Source organism: Blennius ocellaris, assembly GCF_963422515.1.
Source record: "Blennius ocellaris genome assembly, chromosome: 7".
Lineage (NCBI taxonomy): Eukaryota > Metazoa > Chordata > Actinopteri > Blenniiformes > Blenniidae > Blennius > Blennius ocellaris.
Window position 1 is genome coordinate 5,937,476 of NC_137656.1, and position 21,069 is coordinate 5,958,544.

General features: G+C 40.1%; 1 protein-coding gene across 1 annotated transcript; it reads right to left on the reverse strand.

Moving 5' to 3' along the window:
- Positions 1-9,149: 9,149 nt before the first annotated feature.
- On the reverse strand, positions 9,150-20,510 carry lhx6b (LIM homeobox 6b; the record flags this gene model as incomplete). Its single annotated transcript, XM_080499949.1, has 8 exons — positions 9,150-9,232; positions 11,854-12,025; positions 13,039-13,134; positions 13,216-13,316; positions 14,853-15,073; positions 17,403-17,524; positions 17,833-17,961; positions 20,499-20,510. 8 exons carry the CDS (start codon positions 20,508-20,510, stop codon positions 9,150-9,152), a joined length of 936 nt encoding a protein of 311 aa, XP_080356075.1.
- Between the last annotated feature and the right edge of the window lie 559 nt (positions 20,511-21,069).

The following is a 21,069-nucleotide window of genomic DNA, read 5'->3' on the forward strand; positions in this document are numbered from 1 at the left end:
TAGTAGTGACTGTGTTCGCTTGACCAGATTTCACAGGTGAGTCTGGTTGTTGACTCTGCAGAGCAGGGAGGAGCCACTGAGGTGTCCAATCCTGGTAGGAAGAGGATGCAACACGACACTCTGCAGAGGCTTCAGAGGGAAGGGAATACAATTACAATTAAATTAAGTTCAATTAAATTAAATCAGTGTCTCCTTTCATTTAGAGAGTCAATCATTAACTGAACAGCTTTTAGGCAGTTGTTTATTTTCTTTTCTTTTTTCTTTTTTAAATTTCCACAGGGATGAAAAGCCCAGAAACAGAAACATTGCTTGTATTTTTTTTTTTTTTTTTTTTTTTTAACAGAGATGTTAGGTTTGGTTGAAAACAAGCAAATCACTCCTGGAAAGAGCACGATCTGACTGCAAGGGCTATATTTGGCCTCATACTGTCTAACAATGACAACACCCTCCTCAGGTGTTGGTCTGACCTGATTGGAGAAAGCGGTGTGGCCTGCAGGCCAGAAACAGGGCCCGTGCTGCCTTCTCCACAAGAATTGAGTATGCACACAATGCGCTGCGATACCATGTGCGAAGCTGGTTTCACCCGAGGACGGCCCAGCGGGCTGGAGAGAAACAGGAGGAGGCAGGAACAATGCAGGGGCCGAGTCAAAAGAAAGAGAAGACCCCTGAGAAATGAATAGAGAAATGCAGGGCGGAGGTGTGGGTGAACTGGAAACCTGGCTTCATGTTCACACACACATACCAGCACACACACTTTATAAGGTCAAACGTCTCTCAGTGCTGTCATACAGTGTGTGAGTCCCTGCCGCTGTAGTGCATGACTCCTGATTCCTGAAATCATCACCCTCAAGGGAAGATCTCCTGCCTCACCTCACCTGGTGACGCTGATCTGGTTTAGTGCCTTCCTTTTTACATTCTACTCCACCAGCCTTTACATTGACTGTGTGCAATGCTTCTGCACTGCTGTTTATTATCCCAGTATTCATTAACCATCTGGCACAGGAAGCACATACAAAAAGTATAATGCCTTCTGTCTAAAACTGTGCGATATATATATATACATTTTTGGCATGGTAGCACTTGAACCACTGTGTACAGATCTTAATATTTCAGAATATAAAGTGTGTTGCCTGGATATAAGAAGTAAATAGAAACTATTGTGTTTTCTCACTCTTGTTAGTATCCGTGGGGCATTACTCAAAGGCCACTATAGTTGTTTTACCATTATTTGTCAAGGATCACCAGGATGTCATATGAATACACTGCTGCCATGTGGAGAAAAGTGGTACTACATTATGAGAATACAGAATTTTCAAGACCTATACATTTGCACAATGAAAATGTCCCACGGACGAGTTTAGAATTATATTTCATTTATGATTATAGTTAATATGTATGCATGATACATAATATATACCAAATTATGACTATATTCGTAACAGAACTAATTTTGCCGCTTTAAAACCTTCTACTTGTTATTCTATAAATGTATACATGGGATACAATAATATGCATCGCAGTTTATTGTTTTCATCACATAAACACAATGATGGTCTGTTGCGACAAATTTGACCTTGACTGCTCAAGGCCTGAAAAACTAGGATATTACTCCAAGTAAATATATATTTACATACATATTCGGAAGTGTCACTAACTATTCTTTAAGACAGACTCTATGGGCTATACACCACACATGCACAAAACAAGTAAACATACAATGAGTGCAAATAAGTTTGTTTTTGTTTTTTGTTTTTTTACCAGAGGTAAAATTGGAAAGTCAAAGGGGAAACATTAAGAAAAAGCTGTATATTTCCCCTCCTCAATAGTCATTACGACTCATATGTCTGGTGCTTAACCCAAAACCAAGATAAGATTTTTTCCCCCACAGAATGTAAAGACAAAGAGCTCAGCAGACAAAATACAAGCTCCAAAACTATCAGACATGAAATAAAATGTACGTTCAGTATACATTACATGCACAGTATGTATATGAATGTCAATCCACGGCTTCGAAATGTTTCCCATGTGCATTTAAACTGTTTAAACTACAATGTCACATGACACCAAAACACATTTGGTTTTGTATTAACAACGGGTTTTTAAAGATGATGGCCCCAGTTTTAAAAAAAAGGGAGATTTTTTGGGGTGCTCGGTTTGGAAAACTTTGGAAAACCTCAAGTTACGAAATAGCTGTTTTTTGCCTATTATTTTCTTACATCTTACAGGTCTGTTAATAATACAACAGATTTCATTGTTGCCACTCGCTTTATGAGGCAAAGTATGGAGACAGATCTTTGTATGTTGGAAAAGTTGAAGACCTGCAAATTCAGCCGACACTGTAACACCAAAGATTTGTTTAAACTTAAATCACCATATTCAGTAACTTCCACATTTCTATCCAAACTAATGATGCTTTTTGAAAATATAATGAACACTAATTTAAGTGCGGCTTGTGTGAAAATGGTCTCAATGTAGGAGATGCTTGGATTACCAAATACCAGACTGATGCTTATAATCTCAAACTACATCACTGCACATCATTGCATATTCCTGGATAGTTATACTTAGTAGTTTTATATTATGTGGCAACAAGTCTTTTTAAAACATGACATACTTTTTCTAACTCCGGAGTTTGTCGTAATCGTTGAAGTTGACATATCACAAAACTAAAAAAAACATATTCACGTTAACAAGTATGTGCCTGCAAAGATATTTTTACATTTTATTCATTGGCAATAAAATGCTATTTGAAGAATTTTATTCGATGTATGATGTGTTATCGTCTCCCAATTCATTATACAATCTTTCCATTTACTACATACATTTTTGATTAAACTTTTAGCTTGGAAGCTTTGTCTTTTATTAAAATCTACATTATTATTATCACCATATTCCTATTTCCTGTCTTTTTAAAACCTTTGTCCACCATGTGGCAGAAAACCTGCTTCTGCTTGTAAATACTGTGTACAGTATATCCTTGAAATCAGGTTACCGAGCTGATGGGTGAAACGGGGGTGAGGAAGAGTGATGCCCAACTGCGCCACAATAATTGGCGGATAAAAGACTGTTTGATGGGAATGTACAATAATAATAAAATAATAACATATTTTATGTGTTTTTTTTCATGATATATGCATTTGCACTAACATAGTCCTTTGGGTCCATACATTTTAAACATTTCAGGCAAAAAAAACAACAAAATGGGAACATTTTGTTTATTATCTTTGCCTGAATGTACTTGACAGGATATTAACCAGGAGAAAATGTGAATGCCAGACCTGTGTTGGACGTTTATAGTCCAGCGGTTGATTTTTCGGACTTTTCTGTCGGTACAAGCACAATTCGATTAGTCTAAATTTGTATTTGGCAGAAAGACAGAGGTAAATAGGCTGGTATTCATGAGCAGTTAGGTTCAGAGGGTTTCTTGCCCCTGTTAAAGTAAACTTCAGTAATTCACAGCATCCTCAGGTGTGCTGGAGTACCACTACCTGTACCTTGACCTGCAGCACTTTCTGCCTCCAACATGCCTCAGGGGAGTGATTCAGATCCAGCTTGGGCCTCGTATGAATCAAACTCAAGTGCTGTGATATTTCAAAAGCCGTTGTCGTCCCCCCAAAATAAACACATTCTGGGAACCTGCTGTGGAGTCCTGTGTTTATTTTTGCATAGTGCACGGCTGGCCGTCGGCCTGGGCGAAGTGAATCATAAGTTGCAGCCATTTCCTTACTTTTCGTCAGCCCTCCTGCTCTTGTGCGCTACTGTAAGAGTCATAGTTTACACACGAGAAAAGGCTCTCTGTTTATTCCAGTGAATTTCTATAGCACACTATGTCCTGGCCCATAGTATAGAGTCAAATCAATTCATTTTGCTTTGTTTCGCTTTTGTTTAGAAACACGATCCTGAATCCAGTTGTGTGGAGCTTTTATAGCCGGGTTAAATGGTAGGCCTGTGCAATATCCACATTTAAACCAAACACCCCAAGCCACAAAAGTAAATTCACCGTGGTCCAGTTTTCCTGAAGAACGGAGGCATGGCCTGCAATGTTCACTGGTGTGGTGTCAACCGTCGCACTACTGTTTGTTGACGTGGTTCAGCTCTGAAGCCTCACACACTACTTCGTTCTTGAGTGGCAAAGTCAGGCTGAGGCCGGTGTCAGCGAACAGCTGATGGATGGCATTAAAGTCAGACATGACGCTTTGAGGGAGAAGCAGCTGCTGCTTGAAGGAAAATGCAGCAAAAGATGTTGAAAACTAGCAGGGGGAGGTGGGATTTCAAACTCTTATGTAAAAGTCACACCATGACAGGAGTAAACTAAATATGTGTTTCTATATTCTGTTTTAAGGTTTATCTATGAAACAGAATATAGAATGCACCATTGCGTTTTATTTTGATAAGAACTTTATCATCTACAATTGACAACTCTTGAGTTTTTATGTCTGTGAATATGTGCATCAAGATCACGAGAAAAACTGACCGTGACACTTGGTCTGACTTGGTCTAGTTTATCACAGGAAATACACTTTGTGACATTGGCAGGAATCATACAGTCTGAAGACCTTCTACTTTATCCCGAAAAACAAGTCATCATGTCCCATGCGGATGCTTTGTGAGACAAAGCATCCGCACACAATCCACACACATCCTTATCTGAATTCCTATTTCGTCTGCTATGGCCCTCTTCATGAATACGTTCCCTGAAGGTCGGCTCCTCGGAATTGGGATAGGGAGTCCTCTGTGTACTTTTGCTCTCTCTGACTTCCCTAAGACGTATCTTAACTTAATCTGTAATAAATTCTTTACATCATCCTTGAGTCTAGTGAATGCCTTCCACTTCCCCTCCCGGAGTCCTTCCGACTTCTCCAAGCCGCCATTTTTTATTAGCCTCAGGCACTGTTCACGAATTTCACCTATACTTTTTAATTTGTTCATTAACTATATTGAGTTTGTCTATATCAGCTCTATCCAGAATAGAGTCATGTGGAGGTTGAGACACACACATGGGTTCTTCAGATACATTTCTTGCCTCTAGAGTTATTAGAAAAAAAAAAGAAAAAAAACTTAAAGTTACTTTTAGTCCAGTTAAATTCAATTAAAAAAAGCCCCAAAAAAGCTGCAACATTTTATTGGTAATTTTAAGGTAAGCTTGGAGGCTCCAGCATTTTGGACAAATATGTGAATTATGAAATAATAGTGCAGAAAAGATCCCAGAGATCAGGGTACATTATTAATAATAATGCATTGGTTTTATATAATGCTTTTCTGGGCACTCAAAGATGCTTTACATTGCATTATTCATTTATTCCATACGGGATGGTGGTAAACTACGTCTGTAGCCACAGCTGCCCTGGGGCAGACTGTTGGAAGCAAGGCTGCCATTTTGCACCATCGGCCCCTCCGACCACCACCAACCATTCACTCTCACACTGCATTCACACAGGCAGTTCAGGTTTCAGTGTCTTGCCCAAGGACACTTAGACATGTGGGCAGGCAGAGATGGGATTGAACCGGCCACCTTCCGGAGACGACCGCTACCCCAACCGAGCCATACCGCCCTCAAAACCAAGTCTTCTGAATGGAATTAGTTTGGCTGGTTGAAGGTTAAAACTTTTTTTTTAGTATGTTGAGTCTCTATCTCCTCTCAGACGGAAGTAAGAAGAACAGATGATATCAAATGTAGGTGGGATTTTATTTTTTTAGTAGTTGGCCAAAGTAATTGTGCAAGGAGGAAGTGGTTTGTTTATGTTCTCTCACATCCTGATGTCTAAGTGGATAAAATATTTGTCAAGCCTTATGTGGAGTAAGAGCATATCAGAGATATTTCATTGTCTTATTATAACAGTAGATCTTATTGGGGGGGGGGGGGGAGTAATGTTGTGTATCATCTGCATTGAGGTTTACTGTGTCACAATTGGCTCCTGAAACGGCTAAAGAGGATTTGAACACAGGACTTCTGTGGCTGCATTTTTTTTTTTTTTTGGTTTTTATGAATTTCTTTTTGTGTATTTTGACAAATAGCTGCACAGTGATGTTTTGGTTAGTACTCTCACAACACAGCCACATTTGATTTCTGCCTTACAGCCCATCTTGGTGTTTGCACATTCTCCCTGTTGCACGTGTGGATACTATGGCTTTCCTTCATAATCCAAAGACATGCTTGCTAGATTTATCTATTGCCTAAAGGTATGAATATATGCAAGAGTGATTGTGTGTCACAATGTAACGCCCTTCACCTAATCTTAGCTGGGATGTGATCCAGCTCCTTGCAATCCTAACTTGGTTAAAGTGAGAATAGAAGATGGATGGATACATTTCTGGGCAGATTTATCACTCAGTTTCTTACATTTGAATTTAGAAACTTGAGCCATTGTCATGCTCATCAGCCATTCAGACACTTTGCATATCATCATCAGCATAGTCAAATAATATCCACAAGTGAAGCAAGAAAAACAAAAAAAAAACCCTGACAAAAAAAATCAGAAGGCCATGCCAGCATATGGCAGCATCTGAAATAAACTCGAGGAGGAGGAGGAGAGGGAGGGGGTGTGGGTGGTGATGAAGATGGCTCATATTGCAATCTTCCACAGAGGTTTTGTTGACTGTTGTGCAGGAGAGAGCTCATCAGCGTGAAGGGGAGAAATGTGAATATGCGGAGACGAGGGGCACTGCAGTGTATCTGCTCATTAGGCGGCCGACGCTGTAATTCAGTGAGCGAGCGAGCTCTGCAATCAGGGGCCTATTCATTAGCATGGGGGGCCGCTTTCATCTGCAACCACTTGAGGCTGCCAATCACCGAGGCGGACGCATGACAGCATGACAAAACGGGGAGGCTTAAACACTCAGGGATGCTTGTGCAGGGAAGGAGACATGCCTGAGCGCTGCCTCGAGCGCTCGCATCTGAGAGGGCGAAGCCGTTTCTGCAGTGTAGTGCTGGCAGGTGGCCCAAACTGTGTCGGCCCGATAATCATCTCTGCTCAGCATGAAGACGGCTTTTGTTCTAAAATGTCTTACAGGGAGCGGCGTCGTGTTCCTCAACGGGTTTTTCTCCTGGACTGAACTGATTGGGAGTGATTGATGAAAAGAAAGTTTGATCTAAAGGTGAAGTTCTCAGAAAATCTGAGAGCCGTCGTCATACACAGAATCACACACGCGCACGCACACAAACACACACACACACACAGAGAGGCCTCCTGAAAAACACGACGATTCAAACATTTGCACACACCTGGTCCAGTCAACATTTGGGCATCTTTAATTAAATCTCTAAGCAGAATAAAGAAACCAGTGTGTGTGTTTTTATCTGAGGTAAGCAGATCAGGGTCAATTTGTCTCTTCTGCTCCTCCAAGAGCAACAGGAGAAACACTACTGTCATCTGAAACTGTCAGTGCAGAGGTGAGCCCACTGGTGTCGAGGTTTTGCACAAAGACAAAGAAGAAGAAAAGGCTAAATACAAAGACAAAAACCTACACCATAAAGAAACTCCTCCCTTAAATCCCTTTTATACCAAAAATTGAGTGAGACTTACATACGTGAGGTTAAAAAAGAAGAAGCAACAGATAGTATACAGGCCATCAGCTAACTAGGCTATCCAGTGATCACGTGATCAGTATGTTTGCATTGTCAGACGTGGGTTACAAGCTCACTACTTTCCCCACCAGCCAGGTTGCATGTGAGTGAAATGCCATCTGTAAACTCACTGAGAACAGGAAAAGTGCTGACGACTTCTATACAGAGGATTGTTTTCTTAGAATGCAGCTAACATCTGCATACTATTAGTACTGGGTTAGAGTTGTAGCATCAAAAATAATCTTGATATGTAAAAAAAAAAAAAAGAAAAAGCTTTTTCTTTTACATGTACCAGTTGCTTTCAACAGTAAATGGAGATAATAGTGATGTCAGAAAAAAAAACAACGACCCACAAATGTACTGAACTTGAAATATTTTATCAGTGAACACCAGTGTCTTGGAAAGAGTGGACTTTCATGCTGTTTAAAAAAAAACAACTAACTGCACATTGATTCACGATTACCTTTCGCCCATTCAATACCATCACATTAGCAGCTTAAGTGCCGTCAATCAATGTTAACAGCTGTGGATAATCTGTGGTAAAAGAGCTCACAAAGGCCAACAAACTGCCCGATCAATGGCCACGCTTTGAGAGCAAACGCCCATAATCGCTTTTCACAGTGGGATTGATGCCATTTCCTGTCGAGCTCGGCGTGTAAATTGGAGACGATGTGCAGGTTTGCGGCGGCATATTGCTCTCAATGACGGGTTAGTGCAGGTACTTAGCCTCTGACGGGTGACCTTTAGATTTAGTGACTGCGGGAGTAAAAATAAGTGTGTATATTTATCACACACACACACACACACACACACACACACACACACACACACACACACACACACACACACACACACACACACACACACACACACACACACACACACACACACACACACACACGCACACTAGCCCGACAGTCCATTGTTCATCTGTCATTCAAACACATCAGATCTGATACATTTTATTAAACCATAGCAGTATTTACAATGTACAATCACTGAATTATTTTTTTCATTTTTCATTTCAAGACAGTTAAAAGTGCTTTTTTTTTTTTAAAAAGTGAAGCTTGTTTTTGAATAAATAAGGATCTTCATTTTCTGACAACAATACCACAACGAACAACAGTAAAGCTGCAAATGTGCCCATCACTGATAAAAAAAATAATGAAAATAAAAAATAAAATGCTGAGGTTTTACTGGAATACTGCTACGACACTCCTCTTTTGTGCCTCTGTGAAAGCTCATGTTGCAGCAATTAAAATGCCTGGTATGAGAGGTGGAAACAAAAGGGAATGACTCCAGACTGGATGCAATGTTTGGTGTTATCGTGAAAAAGAAAAAGGAAAGTGGTCCTCTTCTTGATTCCCCCCCCCCCAAAATGAAAGTAACTCCTGTGTCAGCCCGCAGACATCGCCACAGTTTGGACCAGCAGTCTCACAACGAAGAATCCCACTGATTGGAAACAGCCGCCCGAGGACCCCGCTCCCCGAACGGAGCAGATGTGGCCGACAGGACATCCCCGAAACCAACATTTTCTTCACAACACCGTCGCACTGGCGATGACAGACACGTAGACGCACCGGGGTCAGCGGCTGATGGGAAGCTGTGGCAGAGACATGGACGGGTGGGTCAAGTGGCCCGGGCCGGCGAGGACGGAGAAGGGATGGCCTGCACGAGGGAGAGAAGTGACATGGGAAGCATCGTGAGCAAGTTTATGGTGATTCAGCTGAAGACAGTAATAGCAACGAGTGATGCAAACTCTGAAAAGCATTCAAATGGTCAACAAAAAAGTTTACCTCCTTCAGCATAGGTTGATTTATTATTACCTCAGGTACCAGTAAAATATTTGCTCATGTAGGTAAATGTGGGCAGAGCAAGAGAAAACAAGCTACCATGATTTTCTGCCCATTCAAGTAAGAAAATAACAAGTCCTTAATGCTGTTTTTTCCTGAAAGATTGGGAATAAACACATGTGTCACACATCTGTCCAGAGCAAATAGAAGGAGGCCTTTGTCAGTTTTAGAGAGAAAGATATTCCTTTCTCTCTACAACTGAGAGAGGCCTCCCATAAATGATAAGACAGGTTTGTCCTGAATCCCCTGTATCGAAGTTGACCGATAACTGACAATACAGAAAAAGCAGTTTAAAGTACTTGATTTATTGTCACTTCCTCTAAAAATTATAACGGCTTTTAAATTATCACCGCAAATTATCAACAAAATAATACACAAAATCATCAATCACTCAACATTTTTTTTTTTAAAACACAATAACAACCATGGTCATTCGATTCTTCAGGGACTGGCTGAGTTTAATTCAAACCTTCACTGCACTTTTCTATTACATGGATAGTTCCAGAGTTCCCCCACATGACCGTTTTAATGGTTTTACATTACTCCTTCACCTTAAAGCCAAAATATATTTCAAAACTTTCCTTCCATCACCGTCACCTCATAGGCATGTGGTATTTGCCAAAACAGCGACACAGATCTCAAGCATCTATTCAGCTGCTCCTTTCCACAGGGGTCGCCACAGAGGTCAAACTTGCTCAGTTTTCACACCTGATACTCTTCAACAGATGCATTTGATGTTAATTCATTTGATTTCAAATGTGCTTGCTTCCAATTTCCCCGCAGCCTTTTTTTTTCTTCCACTGCACCTGCACCAGTTACCACACATTTTTAAATTCTCTACATAATTGCGCGAGTAGATATCATTTAAAAAAAAATATGAAGGCCGGATAATCACGGCAATGCACTTTTTGCATGCAACTAATCGTTTATTAAATTTTATAATTATGTTCACTTTACATGAAAAGTAACACTATCTACACTATCTAAAACTGAAGAAAACCAATTTATTCAACTTAAAATGAGTAAATAAAGAATATTTTAAGCTAAAATGTCAACTATTTCCATATAGCAACATCATATATATTTATAATCTCTCTGACACACCAAACCAAAACAAACATTTCTCAAAATGTATTTGTGATTAAAAATATAAATATGGCCAGATGCTGAATTTACGGAGCTAAATGTTGATGCTATAGAGATACATTAATTAATTCTCTGAATAACATCTATTGCAGTGCAACAATTCAAATTAGAGCAAAAAAGTAATATTTAAAATTACACTTCCAGCAGCATGACCGGAAGCAAATGATCGTTTTTACAAACTTACATGAAAGACAGCCATGCTGCTCCACCGTGTTTCTACAGTAGCTCTGAATGGACAAAATAAACATCAGGTGGAGGGAGAACCTTGTGCCTTTTGAAGATTTTGTGGTTCTCTCACATGCTATTCAATCATGTGTTGAAGATAACGTGTGACCAAAGCCTAGTGAAAGATCAGGTTTAAAGGATTTTGGTTGGTTTGTCGCATCTACATTAACAGTGCAGATATGGTGGAAATAATAAAAATGTATTCTTTAAAGTCCCAGTGCAGTTTTATGACTTGAGGTGTTTGAAACGGTCCAATTTTAATTATACTCAATTAAATAAAATGTTATTTCTATGGCCCTAAATACAACACAGTCGTTTCAAGGGACTTTTACAGAGAAGAACCCAACAATTCCACATGAGCAAGCAAGTGATGGTGGAAAAGAAAAACTTCCTTGGTCAAGGATGGGGGGAAGGGATTCAAACCCTGGTTCCGGTTGGGGGTTGGAAATCAAACCCTGGTTCAGGTAGGTTAAATCAATCTATGCCTGCATCTCAAAGGAAACAAGTTTTCTTTTGGAATTCAAGTGGAATTTGAAGACTTCCAGTATGAAGTCAGAGTCTATTCTGAAGAATCCAGGTGATGTTTCAAAGTCCCGGTCACATGTTCACTGTTTATATTCGGTTTGAAGGAGTCGAGTTCTGCTTCAAAAGTTTCAGCCCTTCTTTAATCATATTTTTGTTCTTTCGGACGATGTCACAGGGAGACTATGAAGAATGCTCCTGCTAATGTGAAGCATAATGTGTTAGACTCATTTTCGAACCATAAATTATTGGTGGTTTAATTCACAAGAGTGCATCATGTTTTCAAAACTGATCCCAGATGTTTTTATGTCAAATTCTGATTAGTTTCCCTAAAACTACTGCAGATGTCGGTGAAAATGAGCCTCAGCCTTTGATAAGTGTGGAACAACATAAACAAAACATACTCAACTTCATCATTTCTGACTTGAGCGCAACAGTTGTGTGTCATAAAGATGTAATGAAATCACGGGGTTGAAACGTTGCGAGATCATAAAATAAGCTTTGTGAGAATGCAGTGACACAGAGCAGAGGGAAGACACTCACTGTCCAGGTATCCGTGCAGGGCAAGCAGGTGTGGTCGGTCCGGGCTGCTGAACGGGGAGTAGTGGATATCGTCTGGCAGCGACGGCGGCATTCGGGACAGCGGTGCGCTCTGGGAGAAGCCGTTCTGGGGGGGCTGCTTTTTGTGCCGCGCGCGGCAGTTCTGAAACCAAACCTCCGGGATAAGACAGGACACGTGAACATCCAGCGAGCGTGACCGCTGCGCTCAATACACTGAGCTCCCCAGATCACTGGGAGAACAAGATTTCATGGGCTGCAGCAAGACTGCGAACAGAACTCTTTATTGCTTGTTTGAACGTTACAATTTTCTTAATGAATCCTCTAAAATTGTTGCTGCATATGTATATATATATAGTATAGCTTTGTAGAGAGAGAAAAATATATTGGACATGTTTTTTGAATGAGCTTTAAGTGGTGATTACATGCAATGTTGTTTTAAATTGAATCAAAATAATATGATTAGAATTGGAGACAAATTACAAATCTACCCTTTTTCTTCATTCTTCTGAACTTTTTTTTTTTTTTTAAACCGGTTTTGAATTATTTTAACAAGTTCAACAACTGATCAGGTCAGCAGATTTCCACAACATGACACAAGAAATTACATGGATTTGTAGAAGTAACTATGGAGCTGATTTACAATCTCTGTGATTAATTTTCAAGGAATTCCCAACCTTTTTCTTTTCCCCATTGGAAACCCCCAGATTGCTAGAAGGGCAACAAACCTCCTCTTTCATCTATGATTTGCTAACACATTACAGTGAAGCTAAACACCCACTCCTACCATCTCATAAAAGCACAAGACTTTAAAGTATGAGGAGAGTTTGCATACTCCAAGCACTTCTCTGGATTATAGAAGGTGATTTGTAGGTGTGGGACCCCAGGATAGAAGGCAACCATTTATGGCACTCTACACTTATGACTCTTGACACTGCCTTATTTCTATAAGTTGCTCTTGCTTAAATATAAATGACTCACTGATTATGTTATGATTTTAAAAGTTTTTCTCAACTGCAAACAAATTTCCTGAAATAATAAAGATATAATTGACTAATAAAATCCCTCAGTCAAATGCAGCTAACTTTATAAAGCTAAATCAAACATGTTTCTCCTTTTGTTATGTTCATTAATTACCATTGATACCACATTTGCTTATTTGCCACCTACCTGTATGACTCGTCTGCTCAGTCCTGTCATTTCTGCCAGTTTCTGCAGCGTCTGAGCGTCGGGGTTATTGTCCTGAGCGAACTGAGTCTGCATCACCTGCGAAAGTCAACAAATCCACACACATGAGACAAACGATCCTATTTGAAGACACACCTTTGGACCTCGGGCAGCACGTACCTGCAGCTGCTCAGCAGTGAACGATGTGCGCGCCCTCTTGGCCGGTTTTGGTTGGCAGTCCTGATCAGTGGGCAGCGCTCCCTCCAGAGTCAGCCCCGTGCCTGAAGGCACACAGAAATCATTCACCAAACTCAGATTGTGCAGCTCCACAACTTCAAAGTAACAAAAAAAAAAATCTTGGGATTGCTCCTCAAAGTTTGTTTCATGAAAATCGAGGATTTATCCAAACAGCTTGTGGAGTATAATTAGACCGTTTTCCTGCTAACAGCCGCACAATCCAAAGTATTTACACCATGGGAAACTTTTTCAACACTGAAAGTGACATTTTGGAGACTGTGAGATATGAGCTGGCTGGGCTTAGCTTCTGAGCTCAAAGGCTATTCCGTGTGGAGTTTGCATGTTGTCCCTGTGCCGATTTGGTTTTTAAAAGTGTGGAACAGTTCTCCTCTTGAGAGTGTGCCAGAGCTTCTGAGGGGGGAAATTTAGGGGGTCATGTGTTTTTTTCCCCAGCACATTTATTTCCATTCATTTTCTGATAATAAACCATGCTGAAAGGAAATTATTAGAGAGGGAAATTGTCACTTATTCTTTTAAAACATACATTTGTATAACAGGATGTAATGTAATGGAGACAAGTCAAAATCATGAGTGTCACAGGTGGAACAATTGAAGGTTATAAATAAAGACTAGATATGTCGAACACAAAACACTAAACTCACAGTAGAACAGTTATGCTTTATATTACCTAAAGACCCAAACAGCTATAATATCTTATAAAATGAAACACAATGTGAAGTTAAACTCTTCATCCAAAACTATGAAAACCCCCATTAAGGTGCTTTAAGCGTACCTTCACCGTTTATCAAATATTTTACAAGGGAGGATTACAAAACAGCTCCTGGTCACCCTATTAAAATAATAAATATTCTTTGAGGAACCAAATGTTGAGGTTGAATACACCTGCTGTAAGTGTTGAATGGCAACCATTGTGATTTAAGGTTTTCAAACCAGAGAGCTTCTGAGTGGGTGCAGCACCAGGGAAACATCTTGGGCTCAGAGGGATACTTTTTCCCCAGCACGATTTTACAAGTAAAGGTTCAAACAATCAGTTAGCTTATGAAAACACACTTTTTAAAACTGAATTTGTGATGAGTGTGAGAGACATGATTTCGTAAAAATGTCAACGCAAAATCATAAAGAAACAGTTACAACGCTTCCAGCCTGAATGAAAAGATTTACCAGACATGGGGGGGAAAGCCAGTATTCAACCAAACATGACTATTAGGCTTGAGACAAAGTCTGTGTATGGTGAGAGTCAGAGTGGATGGAGGAGATAACACTTAACAGAAATAAATACATTATAACAGGCAGCATAAGTCCAGATCCAAGTAGCCATCAACCTGGTTTCATTTATATTTTCTGTCTGAAAATACCAGAAAATGTGCATTGTAATTGCATGATTTCCAAATGTACGTCTTATTATGTCAAAACCCCTAACCATGCTGGCCAGACCAGAGAAATGTTGCAGCATTTTTAATAAAACTTATTTTCTGAGAAGCCAGATTTGATGTGAATTGATGTAAACTTCCGATGTAGGGTGGTTAAACCTGCCGGTCTGAACCCATGGGTGGTCTTACCATTCTCAGCCGCCCTGCGGAGATTGTCCAGCATGATGTCGTAGTGGCTGCGGCAGAGCACCCGGCCCTCCACCAGGCCGAACTCCTCCCCGGTTGACAGCTGCCTCTTGCAGGAGAAACAGGCAAAGCAGGCCAGGTGGTACACGCTGCCCCGGGCCCGCCGCACCCAATCGCTGGCGTACACCTGCCGGCCGCACTGTGCGCACTTCGTGCCGAACCTACTGTGAGGGAGAAGGACGAGAGCGGGTGAGAGTCACGGAGCGAATCTCTTTTAAATCAGAGCAGCGCGATAATCAGGGTGGAAGGTCCATGTGACTGTTGGGAGGGGCAATAAGAAAGACATTTCAAGAGCAACCCTGAAAGGTTCAACACCTGATTACTGTGAAGGCCTCAGAAGGCCTCATCCGTATGGTCACATGAAACAAAAGCATCACTCAATGCACTGTATTGGCACAAAGGCCTTCAGTTTATTTTAATTACATGGTTTCCTTGACCGTGATATCGGTGTCGCATTTATCTTTTCTTTTTTTCCATGAAAGGGATTCAAACTCTCTGCTGTGATTTCTAACTACAGTACGCTCAAAGCTACCTGCCGATTATCTCAGTTCATCTCCAGAGTTCAAATGCAGGTTCTGAGTTTTTGACTAATCTCATCACCTTTGGAAGGAACAATCTCACATTATAACAGCAAACCCATAACAGTTACAAGCTGCAGGGTTGAGTCACAGGATTTACATGGTGCCTGAAAAGGTAGAACCCAAAAACCCCCAAACACATTTAAAAGCATTAACGTTTCATTGGTTTGGCACTAAAAGGACTTAATCAAAGGACATTTTGAACAGTAAATATCATGACTCAGTCAAAAAGCAAAAAATAGATTGTCAGATGTTCCACATGTCCACCAGTGGAAACTAATCCTCATTCCCCATGTGCCTGCCTCTTAGTGGTAATTCAATAGCAGAAAGAATAAACAAATTAAAAACTGTATTAATAAGGTTTTATATTTCGCAATAAAAGTAGCTAATAAGATGAAACTATTCATTTTTTCCATTCTTAATTAATCAAGTCAATTTGGGGAAAAATCACATATTATATCAACATAGATGACAAATAAATCAATCAAATAAAATGACCAATTATTCATATTTCATGTTGAGCTTCTGTGATTTGTTGATAAAAGAATGAGAAGTCCAGAGCCTGCCCTGAAATGCAACATGACAGCCGATTGGTGATCCGGCTCTTTTCTCTGGAGTGGTGCGCTCATTAAGTCTGACTGGCTTGAACACAGAATTCATTTTAATAACACAAAGGTGCCCGTGGTTTCAGTGAGTCACAGTGAAAGAACAGATTCTTCAATCACCGCTGAAGACAAATGGTGCTATGCTGCATACCAAACGTAATCTTGGATAGAAAAAAGATCAATTACCAGTGAAAATAACCAGAAAGAAGTCAAACTATGTTGAAGAATTAATCACATAGTTAAAATACAGCAGAACAGATTTTTTCTTTAGTGCAAAATTGTTTCTTTTCATTCAAGGTTAAAAAAAAAGGAATGATGCAAAGAATTATTCTGTAAAAACACAAAATCTTTGCATTTTTAAATTATTGTCTTACAGATTTTAAAATTATTTAAAAATGTAATGCAATGCCATATATTACATTAAAAGATCAATGAAATAATTTACATTAAAATGGAGATTACATTAATTGAATATAGACAAATCATACTGTGAGAAATCTGACCACATTTTTACATAATGTACCTCAAAATCTTTCTTCTGCTTTGTTTTTTCTTTGTGTTTTGTCTGTTCATTTATTAATCTGATTGTTCTCTGTATAGACATTATATCAGTATACTGGTCAGTGTTACCTGTATTTACATTTAGAGCATTCAATTTTAGAATTGTATTTAATGTTGCTTGTATATTTAATTACTAGTTTTTATAAATGTGTTAATGGGCCTTCTATAGGATTGTGTTACTTAAGTGTGTTTATATTTACAGTATTTACATTTCTAAGTGCATTTAATCTCCTCTGTGTATTTACATTGCTAATATTTGTCTGTGCGTTAGCCCTCATATAAATCACATTATTAGCTATACAAATTGGCTATATCTAATTTAAGTTTTATATCGCCACGCGTCGCCATATTTAAATGTGATGTTTAAATGTCATCGGAACTTCGATCATCCAGAAAATTGACGAGGTATATTTGTAAATAAATTACTCAAAACGATCAAATAAAAGAAATGGTTGTAATAGAATTGAGCAAATGTCGAGATGACCTGAATTGCGTAATGATGACATTTTGGTTAATTTGATTAAATTTAGCAGTCTCAACTAAAAGAGGTTTTAATAATTCTTAATTAAAGACCCATAATAATACGAAGAAGGAGAAGAAGAAGAAGAAGAAGAAGAAGAAGAAGAAGAAGAAGAAGAAGAAAATGATCGGAGGACTGCGTTAATTTCTATTTATCTGTACAAGTGTGGCGATTCCGAAGTGTGTTTCTGTTTAAAAGATGTTATCCGTGCGGCAGAGTCGTGCTCTACCTGAAATAGTCCAATTTACAGTAGATTTCCTTGTTTTTCACGTAGCAGCTGGATTGTTGGCGCAGAGACGCTCTGCACACGGAGCACTCCAAACAGCCCAGATGCCAGTTCAGGTTGTTGACCTGCGGAGCCACAAACATCCAATTCACATCCACGCAAAAAGGCCATCAATGTGAGAGTGGGAATAAAATTTAAAAAACCACATTAAATACCCTCAATTAATGTCAGTGATTAGTTTTTAATCAATATAGTTTTTTGTGTGTTTTTTTAAAAGAGCAAATGAAAGGAGTCAGAATTTCAGACAGATTAAGAAGCGAAAGTGAGGCCAAAGTAGCTATTAAACAAATACAATAAAATATGAATCGTCCAAAACAAATAGACATATAGGGTTTTTTTAAAAGTTTTTTTTTTTAATGTGTGTATTTCTCACCTTTAGCAGGTATCGGTCCTGGATATCCATACCGCAATTGGCGCACTGGTTCTTGGCCGCCGGAGAGCAAAGACAGGCGGCCTCGGAAGGGCTGCACTCCCCGGACTCCTTCTTCACCTCGGATTTAGACTGCTCCGGGAAAATGGGAAAGAAGCCAGGAAAAAGGCATTTCAGTCATGTATATTACACGAAAATAATTTCCGTTGTTCTTTCCTCTCTGTCTGTCCAGTAGAGCTAATTTGGAAAATTACTCCATGATGATGAAAATTATTTTATTTGCCGTGACAGCTCTTGATTTATTAATTCCGTCACGGTTACCTGTTTGCACATGCACTTTCTTGGTTCAGTAAAAGTGCGTACACATTTTTGATTTCAGCTCCACTCTTAACACATCACAGCCTGAAGCTGTTGCGTCATATCTTAAATTATGTATCTTTGCGCCTTTTGCTCTCCGTCTGTGGTCTGAAAACGGCAACCCCGTCTCCTACCGAGCAAACCTGCGCTCTCAGAGAATAACGTTACGCAGGGAAAAAAAAGTTTGGTGAGAGCGTCTGTAAGACAAAGAAATGAAAAGATATGCAGCTCAAACTCGCCCAGATGTTTGTGACTCACCATTTTCGGGTCTTGAACGCTGCCTATTTGGAGATGAGATGGAGCTCGCTCGGCGCATTACGCATCTCTGCCCCAACCCACATTATATCCGGTCCAAAACAACGAATAACAGTTTCTCCTGCATTTAAACCCTGGCAACAAAAGAAATTTTGAAGCAATTAGAAGAGAGAGAGAGAGAGGGAGAGGGGGTTGGGGGTGTTAAAAAAAAAGAAGAAAAAAACTATATGTGATCGATCATTGCTCTTGTGCGCAATAGTAGACTGTATTCCCATGCAATCACACGCAGTGAAAAGAAAAGATGGCACTATATCTGCAATTAGCGGTGGATTGAAATGCTTCGCTTGATAAGAGGCAACCCGAGTGTCAATTTCATCTGTCAATCAAAAAATGCCAACCGAGCCACCAAGCTGAGGGAGGGAGAAGAGCGGCACATCCTAATTTCAATAGCTGTATAATCGAAAATCGAAAAGATCTCCTAAGTGAAGAGGCTCAATTGGAGATCGGTCTATTCATAACAGACAATGTGCAGAAACTGCAGCTGATCTTGAGACATAAAGGAGCTTGATTGTCTCTTTCTCGTGATGGACCAATTTATGTACTCGAGGCTCCCCAGCGTGATTACAGCTGCATTCATGAACTGCCAAAAATTCTGCGTTTGGGTGGCAATCCGGATTCGTGTTGTCCTTCACTTGTCGAAATTAACAGGAATGCAAGATTATGTTAATTACCAGCTAGGGTATAAATATTGGAGGCAGTGAAATGAGACGTGATGGCCTGTTGGAATTAAAAGAGAGAAAAAAAAGCGCATATACTTCATACATGGAGAGCCTCCCCAAAGGAGCGAAAACATTGTCCGATAAAAGTTTCTTCTGAGCATCACGGGGAAAAAGTCCGGATAATCCAAGTGGTCATGTTTCCTTTTCTTCTATCCCCCTTTTTTTTTTTTTTGCAAAATAATAATCCAAAGTCATGAAGTTTTGCAGGGCGGTGAGTGAAAGCAGTTGCACCATATAGCGTCTCTTCCCAAAGTGAGTCACGCGCGGAGCCGCTCCTCTGCTGCGCACTCAGACAGGATGTGATGCTGCAGGCTGGACCAGGCGGACCACCCCGGCCTCACTCTCCGTACCCGCCTCGCAGGAGAGTTTCAGAGCCACCGAAAAAAAAATTCGTGGAGGCAAATATATACAACCAGCAAAAAAAACAAAAAACACCCACCAATTAACTGGGATCTGGAATTTCTTTTTAATGGAGGTGATGGTTGCGGATGATCATGGGGCCACGTTGATGAAATCACTTCCCTCTATCAGAGCTGATTGCAGAGAAATGACAGCAAGAGGTGAAACCGTGTTAGGTAATTAGCCATAATTTCCCCTTTGTTCCCTCTGTGCATAGTGAGTGTGGATCAACACTTTCATCATTTAATCTCATGGTGCACAGGAGGAACTAGTGTTCTAATGTTGTGCACCAATCCCGTTCACTATTAGGTGTGCTTTCTTACAACATCAGAGCTTCAATGTTCCATTCATTAAAAAAAAGGGAAGAAGTTATATTTTAGAGATGTGGCACGTCTTATGTAGCTATGACTGGCTTGGACTATTGTAACCACTCAAATCCAGTCATTTGGGATGAGAGAGGTAAACCTGACAAAAAGTGAAAAGCAGAGTGGCATGGCTTAACTATAATATAGTGTCCTTTAATTCCTTGGTTGTAAAAACCAACAGGAAAAGTAAACTTGTGCAGCCTTATTTCACAATGACTACCAAAAAAGGAATACTCCATTATACTAGTGGAGAACGTGTTGTGCAAGATATTCAAGATACAAAATTGTTCCAAAAGTAGTGAATTTACTTTACTTTTGCAATTAACTAACAAACATTACATGTGTTTGTCTCATTTGTTACACCTGCCGAAATGATGAGCGTATAGAAGAAGTCCATCAATTAACAGATGTATATACTCATTTATGAGAAGCTCCAATTAAACAGGTGAGATGAAGTACAGACATGCAGCAGATTGCTTAAATAGCATTGATAGTAAATGATCAATAAGCATACCTGGGGCGGCATGGCTCAGTTGGTAGAGGATTGTCTCCCAATTGGACGTTTGCGGGTTCAATTCCCATCTCTACCACTGTTGACCTGTCCCCATACCGAAGAACCCCAAACTGCTCCCATTGGAGTGACAGCGCCTTGCATGGCCGCAGCCTCCATGTGTGAGACTTTGGGGCTGCTCACGCAATCGAAAGGTACTATTTAAGTGAAGTATATATGAAGTAACATTGTTTCGAGAGTCACAGAGTGCTTTACGTATCAGCTCCTATAAGTGCTCAACATCCTCTGGGAACAGTGTAGTGTCTTACTCAGGATCGAACTGGAAGAAGCTCTCACCTGAGCCACAGTCACCCATTAAAGGAACTTGATGTATCACAGGTACTGCGGATGAAGACTAATGCTTGTGTCAGTGTTACATATAATATCCGGTTGAAGGGTTGAGTTAGTTCCGGATTAAAGGAGGCTGTTCTTCCAGTAAACAGTTCAACAGTAACAGAGCTGCTCGTCGCTGGACACAGCAGCTTCAGACAATGCTGATGCCGAAGGTGAGTGTTTGGCAGAACAGAGGGAGAGG